Raw genomic sequence first — 26,717 nt, 5'->3', positions numbered from 1 at the left:
AGTTTAGAGTTTTTTAGCTTAGAGTCTTAGCTTAGAGTTCTTGTTAGAGTTCTAGTTTAGTTTAGTTTTAGTTAAGGGTTAAGAGTTTTTAGCTTAGAGTCTTAGCTTAGAGTTTTATTTAGAGTTCTAGTTTAGTTTAGTTTAGTTCCAGCTAAGAATTTAGAGTTTTAGCTTAGAGTCATAGCTTAGAATTTTACTTAAAATTGTAGTTTGGTTAAGTTTTAGTTAAGAGTTTAGATTTTTAGCTTCGAGTCTTACCTTATAGTTTTTGTTAGAGCTATTGTTTAGTTTTAGTTAAGCGTTTAGAGTTTTAGCATAGAGCCGTATCGTAGTGTCTTATATGTAGTTGCAGTTTTGTTTATCGATAGTTGAGAATTTAGATTTTTGGATTAGAATAATACCCTAGACTTTCACTTAAAGTTTTAGGTTGGTTTAGTTTTAGTTAAGAGTTTCGAGTTTTAGCTTAGAGTCTTAGCTTAGAGTTTTTGTTAGAGTTCTAGTTTAGTTTAATTTTATTTAAGAGTTTGATGTTTTAACTTTGAGTTTAAGTTAGAGTTCTAGTTTAGTTTAGTTTTAGTTAAGAGTTTGGTGTTTTACCTTAGAGTGTTAGCTTATAGTTTAAGTTAGAGTTCTAGTTTAGTTTAGTTTTAGTTAAGAGTTTAGAGTTTTAGCTTAGAGTCTTAGCTTAGAGTTTTTGTTAGAGTTCTAATTTAGTTTAGTTTTAGTTAAGAGTTTAGAGTTTTGAGCTTAGAGTCTTAGCTTAGAGTTTTTTTTGAAGTTCTATTTTAGTTTAGTTATATTAAAGAGTTTAGATTCTTAGCTTATAGTTTTAGTTAGAGTTGAAGTTTAGTTTATTAATAGTTAATAGTTTAGAGTTTTAGCTTAGAGTCTTAGTTTAGAGTTTTTGTTAGAGTTCTAGTTTAGTTTAGTTATAGTTAAGAGTGTGGTGTTTTAACATATAGACTTAGCTTAGAGTTTCTGTAAGAGTACTAGTTTAGTTTATTTCTAGTTAAGAGTTTAGAGTTTTAGCTTAGAGTCTTAGCTTAGAGTTTTTGTTAGAGTTCTAGTTTAGTTTAGTAATAGTTAAGAGTTTAGAGTTTTAGCTTAGAGTTTAAGCTTAGAGTTTGTGTTAGAGTTCTAGTTTAGTTATAGTTAAGAGTTTGGTGTTTTACCTTAGAGACTTAGCTTAGAGTTTTAGTTTAGTTTAGTTTTAGTTAAGAGTTTTAGCTTAGAGTATTAGCTTAGAGTTTTTGTTAGAGTTCTAGTTTACTTTAGTTTATTTACAGTTAAGAATTTATAGTTTTTAGATTATAGTCTTAGTTTAGAGTTTTTTGTTGAAGTTCTAGTTTAGTTTAGAGTTTTAGCTTAGACTTAGAGTTTTAATTTGAGTTCTAGTTTAGTTTAGTTTTAGTTAAGAGTTTAGAGTTTTAGCTTAGAGTCTTAGCTTAGAGTTTTTATTAGAGTTCTAGTTTAGTTTAGTTTTAGTTAAGAGTTTAGAGTTTTAGCTTAGAGTCTTAGCTTAGAGTTTATGTTAGAGTTCTAGTTTAGATTAGTTATATTTAAGAGTTTCGAGTTTTACCTTAGAGACTTAGCTTAGAGTTTTAGTTTAGTTTAGTTTTACTTAAGAGTTTATAGTTTTAGCTTAGAGTCTCAGATTAGAGTTTTTGTTAGAGTTCTAGTTTAGTTTAGTTTTAGTTAAGAGTTTAGTGTTTTTAGCTTAGTCTTAGTTTATAGTTTCTGTTGAAGTTCTAGTTTAGTTTAGTTTTAGTTTAGAGTTTTAGCTTATACTTAGAGTTTTAATTAGAGTTCTAGTTTAGTTTAGTTTTATTTAAGAGTTTAGATTTTTTAGCTTAGAGTCTTATCTTATTTTTATTTAGAGTTCTAGTTTAGTTTTAGTTAAGAGTTTTACCATAGAGTCTTAGCTTAGAGTTTTAGTTAGCGTTAAAGTTTAGTTTAGTTACAGTTACAGTTTAGTTACTTTAGTTTAGTTATAAGTAAGAGTTTGAAGTTTTACCTTAGAGACTTAGCTTAGAGTTTTAGTTTGGTTTAGTTTTAGTTAAAAGTTTAGAGTTTTTTTTAGCTTAGAGTCTTAGCTTAGAGTTTTTGTTATAGTTCTAGTTTATTTTAGTTTTAGTTAAGAGTTTAGAGTTTTTTTCCTTAGAGTCTTAGATTAGAGTTTTTGTTAGAGTTCTAGTTTAGTTTAATTTTAGTTAAGAGTTTGATGTTTTACCTTTGAGTTTCAGGTAGAATTCTAGTTTAGTTTACTTTTAGTTAAGAGTTTGGTGTTTTAACTTAGAGTCTTAGCTTAGAGTTTTAGTTAGAGTTATAGTTTAGTTTTGTTTTAGTTAAGATTTTAGAATTTTATCTTAGAGTCTTAGATTAGAGTTTTTGTTAGAGTTCTAGTTTAGTTTATTTTTATTTAGGTGTTTATAGTTTTTATCTTAGAGTCTTAGATTAGAGTTTTTGTTGAAGTTCTAGTTTAGTTTAGTTTTAATTAAGATTTTTGAGTTTTATCTTAGAGTCTTAGCTAAGAGTTTTAGTTAGAGTTGAAGTTTAGTTTTTTTTTATTTAATAGTTTTTAGTTTTAACTTAGAGTCTTAGCTTAGAGTTTTACGTTAGAGTTGAAGTTAAGTTTAGTTATAGTCAAGAATTAAGAGTTTTTGCTTAGAGTCGTAGCTTAGAGTTTTAGTTATAGTTTTAGTTTGTTTAAGTTTTAGTTAAGAGTTTTGAGTTTTACCTTAGAATCATAGCTTAGAGTTTTAGTTAGAGTTCTAGTTTAGTTTAATTTTAGTTAAGAGTTTAGAATTCTAGCTTAGAGTCTCAGCTTAGAGTTTTTGTTAGAGTTCTAGTTTAGTTTAGTTTTAGTTAAGAGTTTAGTGTTTTTAGCTTAGAGTCTTAGTTTAGAGTTTCTGTTGAAGTTCTAGTTTAGTTTAGTTTTAGTTTAGAGTTTTAGCTTAGACTTAGAGTTTTAATTAGAGTTCTAGTTTAGTTTAGTTTTAGTTAAGAGTTTAGAGTTTTTAGCTTAGAGTCTTAGCTTAGTTTTATTTAGAGTTCTAGTTTAGTTTAGTTTTAGTTAAGAGTTTTACCATAGAGTCTTAGCTTAGAGTTTTAGTTAGCGTTAAAGTTTAGTTTAGTTACAGTTAAGAATTTAGATTTTTAGATTAGAGTCATAGATTAGAGTTTTACTTAAAGTTATAGTTTTTTTAATTTTTAGTTAAAAGTTTAGAGTTTTAGCTGAGACTTAGCTTAGAGTTTTTGTTAGAGTTCTAGTTTAGTTTAGTTTTAGTTAAGAGTTTAGAGTTTTTTTCCTTAGAGTCTTAGATTAGAGTTTTTGTTAGAGTTCTAGTTTAGTTTAATTTTAGTTAAGAGTTTGATGTTTTACCTTTGAGTTTCAGTTAGATTTCTAGTTTAGTTTACTTTTAGTTAAGAGTTTGTTGTTTTAACTTATAGTCTTAGCTTAGAGTTTTAGTTAGAGTTCTAGTTTAGTTTTGTTTTAGTTAAGAGTTTAGAATTTTAGCTTAGAGTCTTAGATTAGAGTTTTTGTTAGAGTTCTAGTTTAGTTTAGTTTTAGTTAAGAGTTTAGAATTTTTAGCTTAGAGTCTTAGCTTAGAGTTTTTGTTGAAGTTCTAGTTTAGTTTAGTTTTATTTAATATTTTATAGTTTTAGCTTAGATTCTTAGCTAAGAGTTTTAGTTAGAGTTGAAGTTTAGTTTAGTTTTAGTTAATAGTTTAGAGTTTTACCTTTGAGTCTTAGCTTAGAGTTTTACGTTAGAGTTGAAGTTTAGTTTAGTTACAGTTAAGAATTTAGAGTTTTAGCTTAGAGCCATAGCTTAGAGTTTTACTTAAAGTTTTAGTTTGTTTAAGTTTAAGTTAAGAGTTTAGAGTTTTACCTTAGAGTCTTAACTTAGAGTTTTTTGTTAGAGTTCTAGTTTAGTTTAATTTTAGTTAAGAGTGCAGAGTTCTACCTTAGAGTCTTAGCTTAGATTTTTTGTTAGAGTTCTAGTTTATTTTAGTTTTAGTTAAGAGTTTAGAGTTTTAGCTTAGAGTTTTGTTAGAGTTGAAGTTTAGTTTAGCAATAGTTAAGAGTTTAGAGTTTTAGCTTAGAGTCTTAGCTTAGAGTTTTTGTTAGAGTTCTAGGTTAGTTTAGATATAGTTAAGAGTTTAGAGTTTTACCTTAGAGTCTTAGCTTAGAGTTTCTGTTAGAGTTCTAGTTTAGTTTATTTCTAGTTAAGAGTTTAGAGTTTTAGCTTAGAGTCTTAGCTTATAGTTTGTGTTAGAGTTCTAGTTTAGTTTAGTTATAGTTAAGAGTTTGGTGTTTTATCTTAGAGACTTAGCTTAGAGTTTTAGTTTAGTTTTAGTTAAGAGTTTTAGCTTAGAGTCTTAGCTTAGAGTTTTTATTAGAGTTCTAGTTTAGTTTAGTTTAGTTACAGTTAAGAGTTTAGAGTTTTTAGCTTAGAGTCTTAGTTTAGAGTTTTTTGTTGAAGTTCTAGTTTAGTTTAGAGTTTTAGCTTAGACTTAGAGTTTTAATTAGAGTTCTAGTTTAGTTTTAGTTAAGAGTTTAGAGTTTTATCTTAGAGTCTTAGCTTAGAGTTTTAGTTAGAGTTGAAGTTTAGTTTAGTTATTTACAGTTAAGACTTTAGAGTTTTAGCTTAGAGTCATAGCTTAGAGTTTTACTTATAGTTTTAGTTTGGTTAAGTTTTAGTTAAGAGTTTCGAGTTTTAGCTTAGAGTCTTAGCTTAGAGTTGTTAGAGTTCTAGTTTAGTTTAATTTTATTTAATAGTTTGATGTTTTAACTTTTAGTTTCAGTTAGAGTTCTATTTTAGTTTAGTTTTAGTTAAGAGTTTTGTGTTTTAACTTAGAGTCTTATCTTATAGTTTTAGTTATAGTTATAGTTTAGTTTTAGTTAAGATTTTAGAATTTTAGCTTAGAGTCTTAGCTTAGAGTTTTTGTTAGAGTTTTAGTTTATTTTAGTTTTAGTTAAGACTTTAGAGTTTTTAGCTTAGAGTCTTAGCTTAGAGTTTTTTTTGAAGTTCTAGTTTAGTTTAGTTTTAGTTAATAATTTAGAGTTTTAGCTTAGAGTTTTTGTTAGAGTTGAAGTTTAGTTTAGTAATAGTTAAGAGTTTTAAGTTTTAGCTTAGAGTCTTAGGTTAGAGTTTTTGTTAGAGTTCTAGTTTAGTTTAGATATAGTTAAGAGTTTGGAGTTTTACCTTAGAGACTTAGCTTAGAGTTTTTGTTAGAGTTCTAGTTTAGTTTAGTTCTAGTTAAGAGTTTAGAGTTTTATCTTATAGTCTTAGCTTATCGTTTTTGTTAGAGTTCTAGTTTAGTTTAGTAATAGTTAAGAGTTTAGAGATTTAGCTTAGAGTTTTAGCTTAGAGTTTTTGTTAGAGTTCTAGTTTAGTTATAGTTAAGAGTTTGGTTTTTTACCTTAGAGACTTAGCTTAGAGTTTTAGTTTAGTTTAGTTTTAGTTAAGAGTTTAGAGTTTTAGCTTAGAGTCTTAGCTTAGAGTTTTTGTTAGAGTTCTAGTTTAGTTTAGTTTTAGTTAATAGTTTAGAGTTTTTAGCTTAGAGTCGTAGCTTATAGTTTTTTGTTTAAGTTTGTGTGGAGCTTCGTGCCTGATCCGGGTAGTAGATCTTTAATTAGTGTTCTAGTTTAGTTTAGTTTTAGTTGAGAGTAGTGTTTTAGCTTAGAGTCTTAGCTCGGTGTTTTTGTTAGGGTTCTAGTTTAGATTATTTATTTTTAAGTGCATGTAGTTTTATCTTATATACATATATTATATGATTTTTTATATTTCTAGTTTAGTTTAGTTATATTTAAGAGTTTCGAGTTTTACCTTAGAGACTTATATTATAGTTTTAGTTTAGTTTAGTTTTACTTAAGAGTTTAGAGTTTTAGCTTAGAGTCTTAGCTTAGAGTTTTTGTTAGAGTTCTAGTTTAGTTTAGTTTTTAGTTAAGAGTTTAGTGTTTTTAGCTTAGAGTCTTAGTTTAGAGTTTTTGTTGAAGTTCTAGTTTAGTTTTAGTTTAGAGTTTTAGCTTAGACTTAGAGTTTTAATTAGAGTTCTATTTTAGTTTAGTTTTAGTTAAGAGTTTAAAGTTTTTAGCCTAGAGTCTTAGCTTAGTTTTATTTAGAGTTCTAGTTTAGTTTATTTTTAGTTAAGAGTTTAGAGTTTTACCATAAAGTCTTAGCTTAGAGTTTTAGTTAGAGTTAAAGTTTAGTTTAGTTACAGTTAAGAATTTAGATTTTTAGCTTAGAGTCATAGCTTAGAGTTTTGCTTAAAGTTATAGTTTGGTTAAGTTTTATTTAAAAGTTTCGAGTTTTAACTGAGTCTTAGCTTAGAGTTTTTGTTAGAGTCCTAGTTTAGTTTATTTTTATTTAAGAGTTTAGAGTTTTTTAGCTTAGAGTCTTAGATTAGAGTTTTTGTTAGAGTTCTAGTTTAGTTTAATTTTAGTTAAGAGTTTGATGTTTTACCTTTGAGTTTCAGTTAGATTTCTAGTTTAGTTTACTTTTAGTTAAGAGTTCGGTGTTTTACCTTAGATCTTTAGTTAGATTTCTAGTTTAGTTTAGTTTTAGTTAAGAGTTTAGAATTTTAGCTTAGAGTCTTAGATTAGAGTTTTTGTTAGAGTTGTTAGAGTTCTTAGCTTAGAGTCTTAGCTAAGAGATTTAGTTAGAGTTGAAGTTTAGTTTAGTTTTAGTTAAAAGTTTAGAGTTTTACCTTAGATTTTTAGCTTAGAGTCTTAGTTAGAGTTGAAGTTTACTTTAGTTTTAGTTGAAATTTTAGAGTTTTAGCTTAGAGTCTTTGCTTAGAGTTTTTGTTAGAGTTCTAGTTTAGTTTAGTTTAGTTTAGTAAAAGTTAAGAATTTAGAGTTTTAGCTTAGAGTCATAGCTTAGAGTTTTACTTAAAGTTGTAGTTTGGTTAAGTTTTAGTTAAGAGTTTAAAGTTTTAGCTTAGAGTCTTAGCTTAGAGTTTTTGTTAGAGTTCTAATTTAGTTTAGTTTTAGTTAAGAGTTTAGAGTTTTAGCTTAGAGTCTTACGTTAGAGTTTTAGTTAGAGTTGAAGTTTAGTTTAGTTATAGTTAAGAATTTAGAGTTTTAGCTGAGAGTCATAGCTTAGAGTTTTACTTAAAGTTTTAGTTTGGTTATGTTTTAGTTACGAGTTTCGAGTTTTAGCTTAGAGTCTTAGCTTAGAGTTTTTTTGTTAAAGTTCTAGTTTAGTTTAATTTTAGTTAAGAGTTTGATGTTTAACCTTTGAGTTTCAGTTAGAGTTCTAGTTTAGTTGTAGTTAAGAGTTTGGTGTTTTACCTTAGATTCTTAGCTTAGAGTTTTACTTAGAGTTGAAGTTTAGTTTAGTTATAATTAAGTGTTTAGAGTTTTAGCTTGGAGTCTTAGCTTAGAGTTTTAGTTAGAGTTCTAGTTTAGTTTAGTTTTAGTTAAGAATTTAGAGTTTTAGCTTAGAGTCTTAGCTTAGAGTTTTAGTTAGAGTTGAAGTTTAGTGTAGTTATAGTTAAGGGTTTAGAGTTTTAGCTTGGAGTCTTAGCTTAGAGTTTTAGTTAGAGTTCTAGCTTAGTTTAGTTTTAGTTAAGAGTTTAGAGTTTTACCTTAAAATCTTAGCTTAGAGTTTCAGCTAAAGTTCTAGTTTAGTTTAGTTTTAGGTAAAAGTTTTGGGTGTTACCTTAGAGTCCTAGATTGGAGTTTCAGTTAGACTTGAAGTTTAGTTTAGTTTAATTTTAGTTAAGAGTTTATAGTTTTAGCTTAGAGTCTTAGCTTAGAGTTTTAGTTAGAGCTATTGTTTAGTTTAGTTTTAGTTAAGAGTTATAGCTTAGAGGTTTAGCCTAGAATCTTAGCTTAGATACTTAGTTAGAGTTGAAGTTTAGTCTAAACTAGCATAACCACAAAATTACACAATATTGCATAGAAATACCAACACCATAGGTTAGATTAGATTAGGTTAGGTTAGAGGTTAGGTTTCTCCACGTTTAAGTTAGGTTAGATTAGGTTAGCTTATCATGCGCGCTCATGATAAGCTAACCTCATCTAACCTAACTTAAACGTGGAGAAACCTAACCTCTAACCTAACCTAATCTAACCTATGGTTTTGGTATTTCTATGCAATATTGTGGAATTTTGTGGTTATGCTAGTTTAGACTAGAGGTTAGAGGTTAGGCTAGAGGTTAGGTTTCTCCACGTTTAAGTTAGGTTTGGTAAGCTTCTCATGCGCGCTCATGATAAGCTAACCTAAGCTAACCTAACTTAAAAGTGGAGAATCCTTACCTATAACTAAACCTAATCTAACCTATGGCTTTGGTATTTATATGCAATTCTATGGAATATTGTGGTTATGTTAGTTTAGACTATACTTTAACTCTAACTAAATCTCTAAGCTAAGATTCTAGGCTAAACCTCTAAGCTATAACTCTTAACTAAAACTAAACTAAACAATAACTCTAACTAAAACTCTAAGCTAAGACTCTAAGCTAAAACTATAAACCCTTAACTATAACTAAACGAAACTTCAACCCTAACTAAAACTCTAATCTAAGGCTTTAAAGTAAAACTCAAAACTCTTAACTAAACTAGAACTCTAACTAAAACTGTAAGCTAAGACTTTAAGGTAAAACTCTAAACTCTTAACTAAAACTAAACTAAGCTAGAACTCTAACTAAAACTCTAAGCTAAGACTCCAAGCTAAAACTCTAAGCTAAAACTCTAAGGTAGAACTCTAAACTCTTAACTAAACTAAACTAGAACTTCAACAAAAACTCTAAGCTAAGACTCTAAGATAAAACTCTTAACTAAAACTAAACTAAACTAGAACTCTAAGTAAAACTCTAAGCTAAGACTCTAAGCTAAAAAGTCTAAATTCTTAACTATGACTAAACTAAACTTCAACTTCAACAAAAACTCTATGCTAAGATTCTAAGCTAAAACTCTAAACTCTTAACTAAAACTAAACTAAACTAGAACTCTACCAAAAACTCTAAGCTAAGACTCAGCTAAAACTCGAAACTCTTAACTAAAACTTAACCAAACTATAACTTTAAGTAAAACTCTAAGCTATGGCTCTAATCTTAAACTCTAAATTCTGAACTGCAACTAAACTAAACTTTAACTCTAACTAAAACTCTAAGCTAAGACTCTATGGTAAAACTCTAAACTCTTAACTAAAACTAAACTAAACTAGAACTCTAAATAAAACTAAGCTAAGACTCTAAGCTAAAAACTCTAAACTCTTAGTTAAAACTTAACTAAACTAGAACTCTAACTAAAACTGTAAGCTAAGACTTTAAGGTAAAACTCTAAACTCTTAACTAAAACTAAACTAAGCTAGAACTCTAACTAAAACTCTAAGCTAAGACTCCAAGCTAAAACTCTAAGCTAAGACTCTAAGGTAGAACTCTAAACTCTTTACTAAACTAAACTAGAACTTCAACAAAAACTCTAAGCTAAGACTCTAAGATAAAACTCTTTACTAAAACTAAACTAAACTAGAACTCTAAGTAAAACTCTAAGCTAATACTCTAAGCTAAAAACTCTAAACTCTGAACTATGACTAAACTAAACTTCAACTTCAACAAAAACTCTATGCTAAGATTCTAAGCTAAAACTCTAAACTCTTAACTAAAACTAAACTAAACTAGAACTCTAACAAAAACTCTAAGCTAAGACTCAGCTAAAACTCGAAACTATTAACTAAAACTTAAAAAAACTACAACTTTAAGTAAAACTCTAATCTATGACTATAAGCTAAAAATCTAAATTCTGTACTGTAACTAAAATAAACTGCAACTTAACTCTAACTTAAACTCTAAGCTAAGACTCTAAGGTAAAAACTATAAATTCTTAACTAAAACTAAATTAAACTAGAACTCTAAATAAAACTAAACTATGACTCTAAGCTAAAAACTCTAAACTCTTAGTTAAAACTTAACTAAACTAGAACTCTACCGTAATTAAAACTCTAAGTCTAAGCTAAAACTCTAAACTAAAAGTAAACTAAACTAGAAGTTCAACAAAAACTCTAAATTAAGACTCTAAGCTAAAAACACTAAACTCTTAACTAAAACTAAACTAAACTAGAACTCTAACAGACACTCTAAGCTGAGACTCTAAGCTAAAACTCTAAACTGTTAAGTAAAACTAAACTAAACTAAAACTCTAAGCTAAGTCTCTAAGGTAAAACTCCAAACTCTTAACTAAAACTAAACTAAACTAGAACTCTAACAAAAACTCTAAGCTAAGACTCTAAGCTAAAACTATAAACTCTTAACTATTACTAAACTAAACTAGAACTCCAATTAAAACTCTAAGCTAAGACTCTAAGCTAAAACTCTAAACTATTAACTAAAACTAAACTAAAATAGAACTTCAACAAAAACTCTAAGCTAAGACTCTAAGCTAAAACTATAAACCCTTAACTATAACTAAACTAAACGAAACTTCAACCCTAACTAAAACTCTAATCTAAGGCTTTAAGGTAAAACTCAAAACTCTTAACTAAAACTAAACTAGAACTCTAACTAAATCTGTAAGCTAAGACTTTAAGGTAAAACTCTAAACTCTTAACTATAACTAAACTAAGCTAGAACTCTAACTAAAACTCTAAGCTAAGACTCCAAGCTAAAACTCTAAACCCTTAACTATAACTAAAATAAACTTCAACTCTAATTAAAACTCTAAGCTAGAACTCTAATGTATAACTATAAACTATTAACTAAACTAAACTATAACTTAAGCAAAAACTCTGAGATAAGACTAAGATAAAACTCTTAACTAAAACTAAACTAAAATAGAACTCTAAGTAAAACTCTAATCTAAAAACTCTAAACTCTTAACTATGACTAAACTAAACTTCAACTTCAACAAAAACTCTAAGCTAAGATTCTAAGCTAAAACTCTAAACTCTTAACTAAAATTAAACTAAACTTCAACTATAACAAATACTTTTATCGAAGTTTTATTTAAAACTCGAAACTTTTATATGAAAATCAAGAAAAAAAAAACTTTAAGTAAATTTCTAAGCTTTTCCTAAGAGCAAAAATTACATATTCTTAAATTTAAATAGAATAAACCACAGCTATAACTGTAAGTCTATGCTCAGACTCTATGGTAAAACTCTAAACTCTTAACTAAAACTAAACTAAACTAGAACTCTAAATAAAACTAAGCTAAGACTCTAAGCTAAAAACTCTAAACTCTTAACTAAAACTTAACTAAACTAGAACTCTAATTAAAACTCTAAGTCTAAGCTAAAACTCTAAACTAAAACTAAACTAAACTAGAACTTCAACAAAAACTCTAAACTAAGACTCTAAGCTAAAAACACTAAACTCATAACTAAAACTAAACTAAACTAGAACTCTAACAAAAACTCTAAGATGATACTCTAAGCTAAAACTCCAAACTGTTAAGTAAAGCTAAACTAAACTAAAACTCTAAGCTAAGACTCTAAGGTAAAACTCCAAACTCTTAACTATAACTAAACTAAACTAGAACTCTAACATAAACTCTAAGCTAAGATTCTAAGCTAAAACTCTAAACTCTTAACTAAAACTAAACTAAACTAGAACTCTAACAAAAACTCTAAGCTAAGACTCTAAGATAAATTTCTAAAATCTTAACTAAATCTAAACTAAACTATAACTCAAATTAAAACTCTAAGTCTAAGCTAAAACTCTAAACTAAACTAGAACTTCAACAAAAAACTCTAAACTAAGACTCTAAGCTAAAAATTATAAACTCTTAACTGTAACTAAACTAAACTAAACTAGAACTCTAACAAAAACTCTAAGCTAAGACTCTAAGCTAAAACTCTTAACTAAAACTAAACTAAACTAAAACTCTAAGCTAAGTCTCTAAGGTAAAACTCCAAACTCTTAACTATAACTAAACTAGAAATCTAACAAAAACTCTAAGCTAATACTCGAAGCTAAAACTCTAAACTCTTAACTATTACTAAAATAAACTAGAACTCTAACACAAACTATAAGCTAAGACTCTAAGCTAAAACTCTAAACTCTTAACTAGAAGTAAAATAAACTAGTACTCTAACAGAAACTCTAAGCTAAATCTCTAAGGTAAAACTCCAAACTCTTAACTATATGTAAACTAAACTAGAACTCTAACAAAAACTCTAAGCTAAGACTCTAAGCTAAAACTCTAAACTCTTAACTATTACTAAACTAGACTTCAACTCTAACAAAAACTCTAAGCTAAGACTCTAAGCTAAAAACTCTAAACTCTTAACTAAAACTAAACCAAACTATAACTATAATTAAAACTCCAAGTATAATATAAAACTATAAAATAAAACTAAACTAAACTATAACTCAAACAAAAAATCTAAGCTAATACTATAATCTAAAAACTCTAAACTCTTAACTAAAACTTAACTAAACTAAAACTCTAATTAAAACTCCAAGTATAAGCTAAAACTCTTAATTAAAACTAAAATAAACTAGAACTCTAACAAAAACTCTAAGTCTAAGCAAAAAATCCAAACTGTTTATTAAAGATAAACTAAACTAAAACTCTAAGCTAATTATATAATCTAAAAATCTAAAATATTCACTAAAGCTAAACTAAAATATAACTCTTAAAAAAACTCCAAGCTGAGATTCTAAGCTAAAACTCTAAACTCTTAACTAAAACTAAACTAAACTAGAACTCTAACAAAAACTCTAAGCTAAGACTCTAAGCTAAAACTCTAAACTCTTAACTAAAACTAAACTAAACTAGAACTCAAATTAAAACTCTAAGTCTAAGCTAAAACTCTAAACTAAACTAGAACTTCAACAAAAAACTCTAAACTAAGACTCTAAGCTAAAAACTCTAAACTCTTAACTGTAACTAAACTAAACTAGAACTCTAACAAAAACTCTAAGCTAAGACTCTAAGCTAAAACTCTAAACTCTTAACTAAAACTAAACTAAACTAAAACTCTAAGCTAAAACTCTAAGGTAAAACACCAAACTCTTAACTATAACTAAACTAAACAACAACTCTAACAAAAACAATAAGATAATACTCTAAACTTAAAACTCTTAACTCTTAACTATTACTAAACTAAACTAGAACTCTAACACAAACTATAAGCTAAGACTCTAAGCTAAAACTCTAAACTCTTAACTAGAAGTAAACTAAACTAGAACTCTTACAGAAACTCTAAGCTAAGTCTCTAAGGTAAAACACCAAACTCTTAACTATATCTAAACTAAACTAGAACTCTAACAAAAACTCTAAGCTAAGATTCTAAGCTAAAACTCTAAACTCTTAACTATTACTAAACTTCAACTCTAGCTAAAACTCTAAGATAAGACTCTAAGATAAAACTCTAAACTCTTAACTAAAAGTAAACTAAAATAGAACTTCAACAAAAACTCTAAGCTAAGACTCTAAACTAAAACTCTAAACTCTTAACTATAACTAAACTAAACGAAACTTCAACCCTAACTAAAACTCTAATCTAAGGCTTTAAGGTAAAACTCAAAACTCTTAACTAAAACTAAACTAAACTAGAACTCTAAATAAAACTGTAAGCTAAGACTTTAAGGTAAAACTCTAAACTCTTAACTAAAACTAAACTAAGCTAGAACTCTAACTAAAACTCTAAGCTAAGAGTCCAAACTAAAACTCTAAACCCTTGACTATAACTAAACTAAACTTCAACTCTAAGTAAAACTCTTAGCTAAGACTCTAAGGTAGAACTCTAAACTCTTAACTAAACTAGAACTTCAACAAAAACTCTAAGCTAAGACTCTAAGATAAAACTCTTAACTAAAACTAAACTAAACTAGAACTCTAAGTAAAACTCTAAGCTAAGACTCTAAGCTAAAAACTCTAAATTCTTAACTGAGACTAAACTAAACTTCAACTTCAACAAAAACTCTAAGCTAAGATTCTAAGCTAAAACTCTAAACTCTTAACTAAAACTAAACTAGAACTCTAACAAAAACTCTAAGCTAAGACTCAGCTAAAACTCGAAACTATTAAATAAACCTTAACCAAACTACAACTTTAAGTAAAACTATAAGCTATGACTATAAGATAAAAATCTAAATTCTTAACTGTAACTAAACTAAACTTCAACTCTAACTAAAACTCTAAGCTAAGACTCTATTGTAAAACTAAAAACTCTTAACTATAACTAAACTAGAGTATAACTCTAACAAAAACTAAAAGATAATACTATAGGCTAAGGTTATAAACTATTAAATATAAGTAAACTAAAATAGAGATATAACTAACACTCTGATATAAAACTCTAAGCAAAAATTAAACTAAAAAAGAACTCTACCTAAAACTCTAAGTCTAAGCTAACACTTTAAACTAAACTAGAACTGCAACAAGAAACTCTAAACCATGACTCTAAGCTAAAAACTCTAAACTCTTAACTGTAACTAAACTAAACTAAACTGGAACTCTAACAAAAACTCTAAGCTAAGACTCTAAGGTAAAACTCTAAACTCTTAAGTAAAACTAAACCAAACTAAAACTTTAAGCTAAGACTCTAAGGTAAAACTCAAAACTCTTAACTATAAACTAAAATATAACTCTAACAAAAACTCTAAGCTGAGACTCTAAGCTAAAACTCTAAACTCTTAAGTAAAACTAAACTAAACTAAAACTCTAAGCTAAGTCTATAAGGTAAAACTCCAAACTCTTAACTATAACTAAACTAAACTAGAACTCTAACATGAACTCTAAGCTAAGATTCTAAGCTAAAACTCTAAACTCTTAACTAAAATTTAAATAAAAAAAACAAGTTTTTTAAACTGAAAGTAAGGAGCGACAATAAAACTTAAAACGAACAGAATGTAGTCCTTATATTACAGGGACTGGCCACTCCTCAACGCCTCGATATTTACGATAATTTTTTTTTTTTTTTTAAAAAATAAAGTTTTTATACATAGAAAAATTTTAGCTTAACGCGCGCGGCGTTGCGGAGGGGACAGCCCCTTTCATATACGGAATAATTTCTGTTCGTTTTAAGTTTTATTGTTGCTCCTTACTTTCAGTTTAAAAAACTTGTTTTTTTTATTTAATTTTTGAACGTTTTTGAATAAATGCAGGTTTTGATCTTGGCTCACCGTACATGAATAATTAAAACAAAATGTTCATATTAATGTACTATTATTTAGTTAAATGGCTTTCTCAAAACTTGTTTAATTTTATTTACGAACGTTTTTTTTAGTAAAAAATATACATAGCTAACGAATTAAGTTACGTAACGAACTTTTATCTTCACATATTTTTGATTTGTTTATTATGGGATTCGCCCCTAGTCAATACCTTGCTCTTTAAGCGAAAGTTCGAATTTTATTCCAATTTAAAAATGACCGCCTAATCACAAAGGCCGGTAATTGGAATAAATAGCTCTTATGAAAGTACTTAAAAATCTTTGGCTTAAAGAGCGAGGTATTGACTAGGGGGTGAACACAATCATATATGTAATATTTTCTGTTCGTGTGAAGTGTCGGTGTTGCTGCTATTGCAGTTGAACTATTTGTTTTTTTATATTAAATTTCTGAACTTGCTTTAAATAATGCTGGGAATTCCGGCGGCACCTTCATAGAATTATCCCTTCCCCCATTAAAACTTCCTTCATGGAAATATCCTCCCACATAACCCCCGAACCACCCCCCCCCCCACTACCAGGAAAAATCTCCCCTGAAAACGTCTGTATACTTCCAAATAACCAATACTATATTTTAACATTGGGTAAAGTTCATAACTTTCAGCCCTCCCCCCGGGAATTTCGGGGGATTAAGTCATCCTAAAAGATATACTTATTATATTTTCGAACATGCTGAACAAAATGGCTATCTCAAAATTTTGATCAGGTGACTTTGGGAAAAAAATGAGCGTTGGAGGGGGCCTATTTGCCCTCCATTTTTTTTCGGTCACTTAAAAATGGCACTAGAACTTTTAATTTCCATTCCAATGAGTCCTCCCACTATATTCTAGGATATCTGGTTCGATACAATCACCCCTGGGGGAAAAAAAACAAATAAACACGCACCCATGATCTTTCTTCTGGCAAAAAATGCCAAATTCCACATTTTTGTAGATAGGAGCTTGAAACCTCTACAGTAGGGTTCTCTAATACCCTGAATATGATGTGTGAGTTTCATTAAGTTTCTATAACTTTTAGGGGGTCTTTTCCCATTTTCTCAAAATCAGCCAAATTTTCTGAGGCGCCTAACTGTTTATGTGTACAATTAAACTTAATGAAACTTATATATTTGAAATCAGAATTAAAACCTGATTCTTTTAATGTATCTATTTATATCAAAATACAGTTTTTTATAGTTTCGGTTACCATTGAGCCGGGTCGCTCCTAACTTACAGTTCGTTACCACGAACTGTTTGACTAAACTAAACTAGAACTCTAACAAAAACTCTAAGCTAAGACTCTAAACTAAAACTCTAAACTCTTAACTAAAACTAAACTAGAACTCAAATTAAAACTCTAAGTCTAAGCTAAAACTCTAAACTAAACTAGAACTTCAACAAAAAACTCTAAACTAAGACTCTAAGCTAAAAATTATAAACTCTTAACTGTAACTAAACTAAAGTAAACTATAACTTAAACAAAAACTCTAAGCTAATACTCTAAGCTAAAACTTTAAACTCTTAACTAAAACTAAACTAAACTAAAACTCTAAGCTAAGTCTCTAAGGTAAAACACCAAACTCTTAACTATAACTAAACTAAACTAGAACACTAACAAAAACTATAAGCTGAGACTCTAAGCTAAAACTATAAACTCTTAACTATTACTAAACTAAACTAGAACTCTAACACAAACTATAAGCTAAGACTCTAAGCTAAAACTCTAAACTCTTAACTAGAAGTAAACTAAACTAGAACTCTACCAAAAACTCTAAGCTAAGTCTCTAAGGTAAAATTCCAAACTCTTAACTATATCTAAACTAAACTAGAACTCTAGCAAAAACTCTAAGCTAAAACTCTAAACTCTTAACTATTACTAAACTAAACTTCAACTCTAACAAAAACTCTAAGCAAAGACTCTAAGCTAAAAACTCTAAACTATTAAATAAAACTAAACTAAACTAGAACTCTAATTGAAACTCCGTGTATAAGATAAAACTATTAACTAAAACTAAACTATACTAGAAGTTCAACATAAAGTGTAGGCTAGGACTCTAAGAGAAAAACACTAAACTCATAACTAAAACTAAAATTAACTAAAACTCTAAAAGACACTCCAAGCTGAGACTCTGAGCTAAAACTCTAAACTGTTAAGTAAAACTAAACTAAACTAAAACTCTAAGCTAAGTCTATAAGGTAAAACTCCAAACTCTTAACTATAACTAAACTAAACTAGAACTCTAACAAAAACTCTAAGCTAAGACTCTAAGCTAAAACTCTAAACTCTTAACTAAAATTAAACTAAACTAGAACTCTAACAAAAACTCTAAGCTAAGACTCTAAGCTAAAACTCTAAACTCTTAACTAAAACTAAACTAAACTAGAACTCTAATTAAAACTCTAAGTCTAAGCTAAACCTTTAAACTAAACTAGAAATTCAACAAAAAACTCTAAACTAAGACTCTAAGCTAAAAACTCTAAACTCTTAACTGTAACTAAACTAAACTAGAACTATAAAAAAATCTCTAATCTATGACTCTAAGATAAAACTTTAAACTCTTAACTAAAACCAAACTAAACCAAAACTCTAAGATAAGTCTCTAAGTTAAAACACAAAACTCTTAACTATAACTAAACTAAACTAGAACTCTAACAAAAACTCTAAGCTAAGACTCTAAGCTAAAACTCTAAACTCTTAACTAGAAATAAACTAAACTAGAACTCTAACAGAAACTCTAAGCTAAGTCTCTAAGGTAAAACTCCAAACTCTTAACTATATCTAAACTAAACTAGAACTCTAACAAAAATTCTAAGCTAAGACTCTAAGCTAAAACTGTAAACTCTTAACTATTACTAAACTAAACTTCAACCCTAAAAAAAATTTTAAGCTAAGACTCTAAGCTAAAACTCTAAACTCTTAACTAAAACTAAACTAAAATAGAACTTCAAAAAAAACTCTAAGCTAAGACTCTAAGCTAAAACTATAAACCCTTAACTATAACTAAACTAAACGAAACTTCAACCCTAACTAAAACTCTAATCTAAGGCTTTAAGGTAAAACTCAAAACTCTTAACTAAAACTAAACCAAACTAGAACTCTAACTAAAACTGTAAACTATGAATCTAAGTTAGAAAACAAAATACGTAGTTATAACTAAACTATACTAGAATCTCAAATGAAGCTCCAAGCTAAGGGTCCAAGCTAAACTCAATACCCTTGACTCTATATAGACTTAGCTTCAACTTTCCGTGAAGCTTTAATATAAGACAATAAGTTATAACTCTAAACTCTTAACTAAACTGAACTAGAACTTCAACATAAACTCTAAGCTAAGACTCTAAGATAAAACTCTTAACTAAAACTAAACTAAACTAGAACTCTAAGTAAAACTCTAAGCTAAGACTCTAATCTAAAAACTCTAAACTCTTAACTATGACTAAACTAAACTTCAACTTCAACAAAAACTCTAAGCTATGACTCTAAGCTAAAACTCTAAACTCTCAACTAAAACTAAACTAGACTAGAGCTCCAACTAAAACTCTAAGCTAAGACTCAGCTAAAACTCGAAACTCTTAACTAAAACTTAACCAAACTGCAACTTTAAGTAAAACTCTAAGCTAGGACTCTAAGCTAAAAATTTGAATTCTTAACTTCAACTAAACTAAAACTTTAACTCTAAGCTAAGACTCTATGGTAAAACTCTAAACTCTTAACTAAAACTAAACTAAACTAGAACTCTAAATAAAACTAAGCTAAGACTCTAAGCTAAAAACTCTAAGCTAAAAACACTAAACTCTTAACTAAAACTAAACTAAACTAGAACTCTAACAAAAACTCCAAGCTGAGACTCTAAGCTAAAACTCTACGCTTTTACGTCAAACTAAACTAAAACTCTAAGCTAAGACTCTAAGGTAAAACTCCAAACTCTTAACTATAACTAAACTAAACTAGAACTCTAACATAAACTCTAAGCTAAGATTCTAATCTAGAACTCTAAACTCGTAACTAAAGCTAAACTAAACTAGAACTCTAATTAAAACTCTCATTCTAAGCTAAAACTCTAAACTAAACTAGAACTTCAACAAAAAACTCTAAACTAAGACACTAAGCTAAAAACTCTAAACTCCTAACTGTAACTAAACTAAACTAAACTAGAACTCAAATTAAAACTCTAAGTCTAAGCTAAAACTCTAAACTAAACTAGAACTTCAACAAAAACTCTAAACTAAGACTCTAAGCTAAAAACTCTAAACTCTTAACTAAAACTAAACTAAACTAGAACTCAAATTAAAACTCTAAGTCTAAGCTAAAACTCTAAACTAAACTAGAACTTCAACAAAAACTCTAAGCTAAGACTCTAAGCTAAAATTCTAAACTCTTAACTAAAACTAAATTAAACTAAAACTCTTATCTAAGTCTGTAAGTTAAAAAAAAAAACTCTTAACTATAACTAAACTAAACTATAAGTCTAACAAAAAATCTATGCTAAGACTCTAAGCTGAAACTCTAAACTCTTAACTAGAAGAAAACTAAACTAGAACTCTATCAGAAACTCTAAGCTAAGACTCTAAGTTAAAACTCAAAACTCTTAACTATATCTAAACTAAACTATAACTATAATAAAAAATCTAAGCTAAGACTCTAAGCTAAAACTCTAAACTCTTAACTATTACTAAACTAAACTTCAACTCTAACAAAAACTCTAAGCTAAGACTCTAAGCCAAAACTCTAAATTATTAACTAAAACTAAACTAAAATAGAACTTCTACAAAAACTCTAAACTAAGACTCTAAGCTAAAAACTCTAAACTCTTAACTAAAACTAAAATAAACTAGAACTCTAACAAAAACTCTCTAAGCTAAGACTCTAAGCTAAAATTCTAAACTCTTAACTAAAACTAAAATAAACTAGAACTCTAACTAAAACTCTAAGCTAAGACTCTAAGGTAAAACACCACAACTCTTAACTAAAACTAAACAAACTAGAACTCTAACTGCAACTCAAAGGTAAAACATCAAACTCTTAACTAAAACTAAACTTAACTATAACTCTAACAAAAACTCTAAACTAAAACTCTAAGCTAAAACTCGAAACTCTTAACTAAAACTTAACCAAACTAAAACTTTAAGTAAAACTCTAAGCTATGACTCTAAGCCAAAACTCTAAATTCTTAACTATAACTAAACTAAACCTTCAACTCTAACTAAAACTCTTAGGCAAGACTATTAGGTAAAACTCTAAAATCTTAACTAAAACTAAAACAAACTAGAAATCTAGATAAAATTATAAGCTAAGACTCTAAGCTAAAAATCGAAACTCTTCACTAAAACTTAACCAAACTACAACTTTAAGTAGAATTCTAAGCTATGACTCTAAGCTAAAACTCTAAATTCTTAACTAAACTAAACTAGAACTCTAACTGCAACTCAAAGGTAAAACATCAAACTCTTAACTAAAACTAAACTTAACTATAACTCTAACAAAAACTCTAAACTAAAACTCTAAGCTAAAACTCGAAACTCTTAACTAAAACTTAACCAAACTAAAAATTTAAGTAAAACTCTAAGCTATGACTCTAAGCCAAAACTCTAAATTCTTAACCGTAACTAAACTAAACTTCAACTCTAACCAAAACTCTAAGCTAAGACTCTAAGGTAAAACTAAATTCTTAAGTAAAACTAAACTAAACTAGAACTCTAACAAAAACTCTAAGCTAAGACTGTAAGCTAAAACTCGAAACTCTTAACTAAAACTTAACCAAACTACAACTTTAAGTAAAATTCTAAGCTAAGACTCTAAGCTAAAAACTCTAAACTCTTAACTAAAACTAAACTAAACTAGAACTCTAACAAAAACTCTAAGCTAAGGCTCTAAGCTAAAAAACTCTAAACTTTTAACTAAAACTAAACCAAACTAAAACTCTAAGCGAAGTCTCTAAGGTAAAACTTCAAACTCTTACCTATAACTAAACTAAACTAGAACTATAACAAAAACTCTAAGCTAAGACTCTAAGCTAAAAAACTCTAAACTCTTAAATATTACTAAAATAAACTTAAACTCTAACAAAAACTATAAGATAAGACTCTAAGGTAAAAATCTAAACTCTTAACTAAAACTAAACTATAAATTCAAAAAAAAATCTAAGCTATTAATCTAAGATAAAAAACTATAAACTATTAACTAAAACTAAACTAGAACTCAAAAAAAAACTCTAAGCTATGACTATTAAGCTAATCTCAAAATTCGTAACAATAATTAAACTAAACTTCAACTCTAACTAAAAATCTAAGCTAAGACTCTAAGCTAAAACTCTAAACTCTTAACTATAACTAAACTAAATTTCAACTCTAACTAAAACTCTAAGCTAGGACTCTAACCTAGAACTCTAAACTCTTAACTAAAACTAAACTAAACTAATATTTCAACAAAAACTCTAAGCTAAGACTCTAAGCTAAAAACTAAACTCTTAACTATTACTAAACTAAACTAGAACTCTAACAAAAACTCTAAGCTAAGACTCTAAGCTAAAACTCTAAGCTCTTAACTAAAAATTAACTGAACTTCAACTATAACTGGATCTATAAGATAAGACTCCAATCTAAAACTCTCAACTAAAACTAAACTAAACTAGAACTTCAACAAAAACTCTAAGCTAAGACTCCTAGCTAAAAACTCTAAGCTCTTAACAAAAAGTAAACAAAACTAGTACTCTAACAAAAACTCTAAGCTAAGACTCTAAGCTAAAACTCTAAACTCTTAATTAAAACTCTATGCCAATGGCTTAAAGAAAAAACCTGAAAAATGTTGGATAATTTCTAAGTCTAAAAAATTCAGTCCGAAAAAACTTAAAAAAAACTCAATAAGCAAGGGGGAATGGAAGGCCTCGGTGGGGCTTTGGGCGTGCGGGGGGCCCGGGGGCCCTTTGGGGGGCCGGTGGGTTCCTTGGGGGTGGGGGTAGGGGGATCGTGGCCCTTTGGGGTTGGGTTAGAGGACCTCACATCACTGTTCAAGTACAACTTGTGTTTTATGACGACCACAGAGTTTCACCCTCAATTCCTCTTCTAAAACATCTTCTAAAATCATCTTTTAAAATGTCTCTAACTGTTTCGCCGAAATAATTCCCCTTTCTTGAATCAATAATTCCCCTTAGAAACAACAAATTTATTCCCCTTTCTTTAATCAATAATTCACCTTAGAAACAACAAATCAATTCCCCTTTATTGAATCAATAATTCCACTTAGAAACAACAAATTAACTCCCCTTTCGTGAATCAATAATTCTCCTTAGAAACAACAAATTAATTCCCCTTTCTTGAATCAATAATTCCCCTTAGAAACAACAAATTAATTCCCCTTTTGTGAATCAATAATTCCCCTTAGAAACAACAAATTAATTCCCCTTTCGTGACAAATCAATCAACCTTGACATCACCCGTCAGACATTAAAAACTTCGCCCAGAAACAATTCTCCTGGACGAACACCAAAGACATTAATAAACTTCACCCAGAAACAATTCTCCTGGGCGAACTCCAAAGACATTAATAAACTTCACCCGGAAACAATTCTCCTTGGAAATACATCAATGTGAGAAAAATCCTGTTTTTTCAAGTGAGAAAAATCCTGTTTTTTCATTCTCAGTGATAGAAACCATAAATTATGTACTGTCAACGTTAAACTAAATTGTAGATGGCAGCAGGGGTGAGGGGTGGGAGTCGGACCCCCCTCTCTACTGGCGTTGTCGTAGAAACTTCAAAACAGGCTCATTCGATTGGAAATTCAAAGAGCTAGTACCCTTTTTAATAGTCGAAAGCGATTGGATGGAAACTAGCCCCCTCCCCCACGCCTATCATTCCCCTAAACACATCCAATCAAAATTTTGAGATAGCCCTTTTGTTCAGTGTAGTTGATTTCCAGATAGAAAATTTGTTTTTGAGGAGGACACTCCCCCACAACCCTCAGGGCAAGGGTTTTAAGTTATGCTCTGGGGGCATATAAGGTTTTTATAGAAGGCGTTGTCGTAGAAACTTCAAAACAGGCTCATTAGATTTGAAATTTAAAGGGCTAGTACCCTTTTTAATAGTCGAAAGTGATTGGAGGGCAACTAGCCCCCTCCCTCACGCCCTTCATTCCCCCACACACATCCAATCAAAATCTTGAGATGGCCGTTTTGTTCAGTGTAGTTGATTTCCAGATAGAAAATATCTTTTTGAGGAGGACACTCACCCACATCCCTCAGGGCAAGGTTTTTAAGTTATGCCCTGGGGGTATATAAGGTTTTTAAAGAAGGTGTTGTCGTAGAAACTTTAATAAAAACTCAGTCGACTGGAAATTCAAAGGGCTAGAGCCCTTTTTAATGGTCGAAAGTGATTGGAGGGCAACTAACCCCCCCCCCCCACACCCATCATTCCCGCAAACACATCCAATAAAAATTTTTAGACAGCCATTTTGTTCAACGTAGTTGAAAGTCTTGGAAATTAGGTCTTTTAGGATGATAACCCCCTCAGAGCCCTCAGGGCAAGGGTTGTAAGTTATGCCCTGGGGGCATATAAGGTTTATATATAAAGTTGTTGCATATGATTTATAGAATAGATTTTAGTCTTCTTCAAATCCAATTTTTATATGTTTAAAAACTAAATGTTGACTTAAAATTAAATCAAAATGCACTTTGATAATGCTAATTCCCAATAAGGCATCTCAGCAGTATCCCAAGAACGACTGAGGGTGCTTTGTTTAAACGTTCGGGGATACTTTTTCTCTAAAAATTTAACCAAATCAAAAAAGCGTAAGTGCATTCAAGATATCAAAAAAAGTAAACAGATTTTTTTGCGAATGGTATCAAGTTTTCCATTACAGGTCAACTAGAGGAGTTATGAAACTAAATTAAACAGTACTATTTGTGTCCAGGTTTTTAAAGGGTGTATGGTGTTAAAAATTGCTGAAAATTTTTCTCCAGCGTACAAATAGCAGGCCAAACTATAAATTCTTAAAAAATGAAAAGATTTAAAGTATTATTTTCTTTTTCCCTGAAAAAACTATGTCAATATAAAACGAACAGAAATTAATGACAAAAACTTTTTCCACAAAATAAAGTTTTTGAGAAAATATAAAAAACCCCATTAAACAAAAAAAGAGCAAAAATAAAATCAAATAATCTACCAAGTGTGAAACTGCCACAAATCAGCATTTATAGATAAATGAAACCCAAAACGAACAGAAATTACAATAATTAACCAAGTCAAACTCAAAACGAGCAGAAATTAACATAAGTTGGGCGCAAAACCCCTATGCCTTCCCAAGTCCAGAACAAAATTTGCACTTTACTGAAAAAATACAAATGAATGTGCATTGTCAGTTTAATATACATATACTGATATTTAGTAATCAAAATGTTAATATTATTTGATTTATTAAAGTTATAAAAGTAAAAACATTTATATTTTTTCAGTAAAGTGCAAATTTTGTTCTGGCCTTGGGAAGGCATAGGGGTTTTGCGCCCAACTTATGTTAATTTCTGCTTGTTTTGAGTTTGACTCGGTTAATTATTGTAATTTCGGTTCGTTTTGAGTTTCATTTATTTATGGATGCTGATTTGTGGTAGTTTCACGCTTGGTAGACTATTTGATTTTAGTTTTGCTCATTTTTTGTTTAGTGGAGTTCTTTACTTTTCTTTGAAAAAATTATTTTGTGGAAAAAGTTTTTTTAATTAATAGTAAGATATTATCAAGTCCTAAAACACGTATTTTGTATATGAACATGCCCCCTTGTACTAGCTATCACAGCAGTATTAATAGTAGCAGTAATAGTCGTAGTCATAGTAGTAGTAGCCATAATTATAGTCTAAAAAATAATTGACGAGATTTTACTTTAAAACTTACGGAAGCTGACCCCCACCCTCAATTGGCCTTGATTTGCGAAATCTCGGGTAAACATTCTACTCTTTCAACCGACTAGGAAGGTAGATCATCCAGTGATTTTCATATAACAAGCCATGGCTGTAATTCGGATTTTGGTTCGGTGGATGGAGAGACAGGGAAAGGGTCAAACAACTTGGGAAAAAGGGCTCGTGTGTGGAGAGGTGTTTTGAAGTTTTTTTTGCAATCAAATACCGAACAATTGCGTATTTTTATATAATGTTTCATATTTTCGTTGCCTTTTGGAACCACTTTTATGGGAAGGCTTTGGAGGGATAAATAAGAATAATATAAGTTTATATTTTACTATTCATTTTCAGGTTTAGAATTTCCTGCTGGACATCAACCCCAATACAAACTAGATCTTCTGAAATCACCCTCAGATTTGAAATCGAACCAATGCAGATGCCCAAGACCATGTCCATGTAACGCAAATAAGTCTTAACTTCCTGTATTTTATATAGTAACTAATTAAATTCGTATGGTTGTAAGTAAAAAACTTGAAACACTAAGACGTAGAAAGCGTGCTTTAAATTACAACGAAATCTTATTTTCACTTTACTACAATCAACGCACTAGCATTGACTCGGTAAAGAGATATATTTATCTTAATTTTTTTTTCTTGGCATTTTCATGTTTAACAGATGGCTGTAGGAGATTCTGTGTGACCTCAAATTTAATTGTAAATAAAAACCTGTAGTGCCTCTTTTAAGGACCTGAACCAATCAAAGGGTAATGTTTCACCCCTTTAACGTCACGTTTATCCCAAAATCCCTTCGTTGGAACATATCCAGATTTTAAGATGGTTGTCTGAATCAAAACGACTTAAACACCCAAAAATTACCTTGGGGGGGGGAGGTGGTGTATGTAGACCAAATAAGTTGAAATTAGTGTCATATGAAGATTTACGATCTGTACGGTTGAAGTAGGCTACCTGAAGAGAAGGTCTTCGGGCTTGCGTCCATTTTACCCGTCTCCCCTCCAATTTTGTTAATATAAAAAATGGGTACCTGTTCAGATTCACTATCATTCGAGGATTGTTTAAGCAATGGTCCTAAGTGATAAGATATTAATCGTTAAAAACTATAAAGATCAAATACCTGTCAAAAATCAAAACAGTTTAAGAAAATAATGTACAAATAATGTTTGGATGTCGCCATAACAGGAACTTATGAATTCTGAGCCTTCTGATTACAAACATGTGGCCAATGATTCAAAACAAACATCTACATATCAGAACACGTTAATTAAATATCTCACAAACATTAGACAGGTCGCAGCTTCTTGAAATCAAAGCTGCACAATATATTGTTTTTGTATGATGGGAGGCCCCTGAGTAGATTCCTTGGACCCAATTTTGTCATAGACCCCCCTCAAATTCACCCCTAGTTTTGCATATATAGACGAGTTGTACGTTTTGACTGATGATCATTCAAGAAATATACAGGGGATTGCCCCAAAAGATTTAATATCAACACTAAAAACCATTCAGGTCAGTGTTTAGGGAGTTATGAACTTATTGCAAATCTTAGTCAAATATTGCAATAAGAAAATATGGAGAAAAACATTAAGCATGTATTTCTCAAATAGTAGATATAATAACTTTGCACATATCAACGTTAAGTAGGAATTTTCAATCTGTACGATTGGATGGCCCCAAAATTCATACTTGAGGATTTCTGAATTTACTGATTACAAA

At 29.2% G+C, this 26,717-nt stretch overlaps 1 protein-coding gene across 1 annotated transcript in view; it reads left to right on the top strand.

Annotated features, from left to right (window-relative positions):
• The window catches only part of LOC148942177 (uncharacterized), a 57,284-nt gene extending 31,767 nt beyond the window's left edge, over nucleotides 1-25,517 (top strand). Inside the window, exon 3 of the mRNA XM_089103435.1 lies at nucleotides 25,339-25,517. Within this exon, the coding sequence (XP_088959561.1) occupies nucleotides 25,339-25,463 (125 nt within the window). The 3' untranslated portion in view covers nucleotides 25,464-25,517. The remainder of the gene's footprint in view (nucleotides 1-25,338) is intronic.
• Nucleotides 25,518-26,717: the final 1,200 nt, after the last annotated feature.

This window comes from Artemia sp. Qi Xiang Cuo, chromosome 17 (assembly GCF_049724085.1).
Source record: "Artemia sp. Qi Xiang Cuo chromosome 17, ASM4972408v1, whole genome shotgun sequence".
In the NCBI taxonomy this organism is placed as follows: domain Eukaryota; kingdom Metazoa; phylum Arthropoda; class Branchiopoda; order Anostraca; family Artemiidae; genus Artemia; species Artemia sp. Qi Xiang Cuo.
The sequence above is the reverse complement of the archived record's forward strand: the minus strand, read 5'-3'. Positions and strand labels throughout refer to the sequence as shown.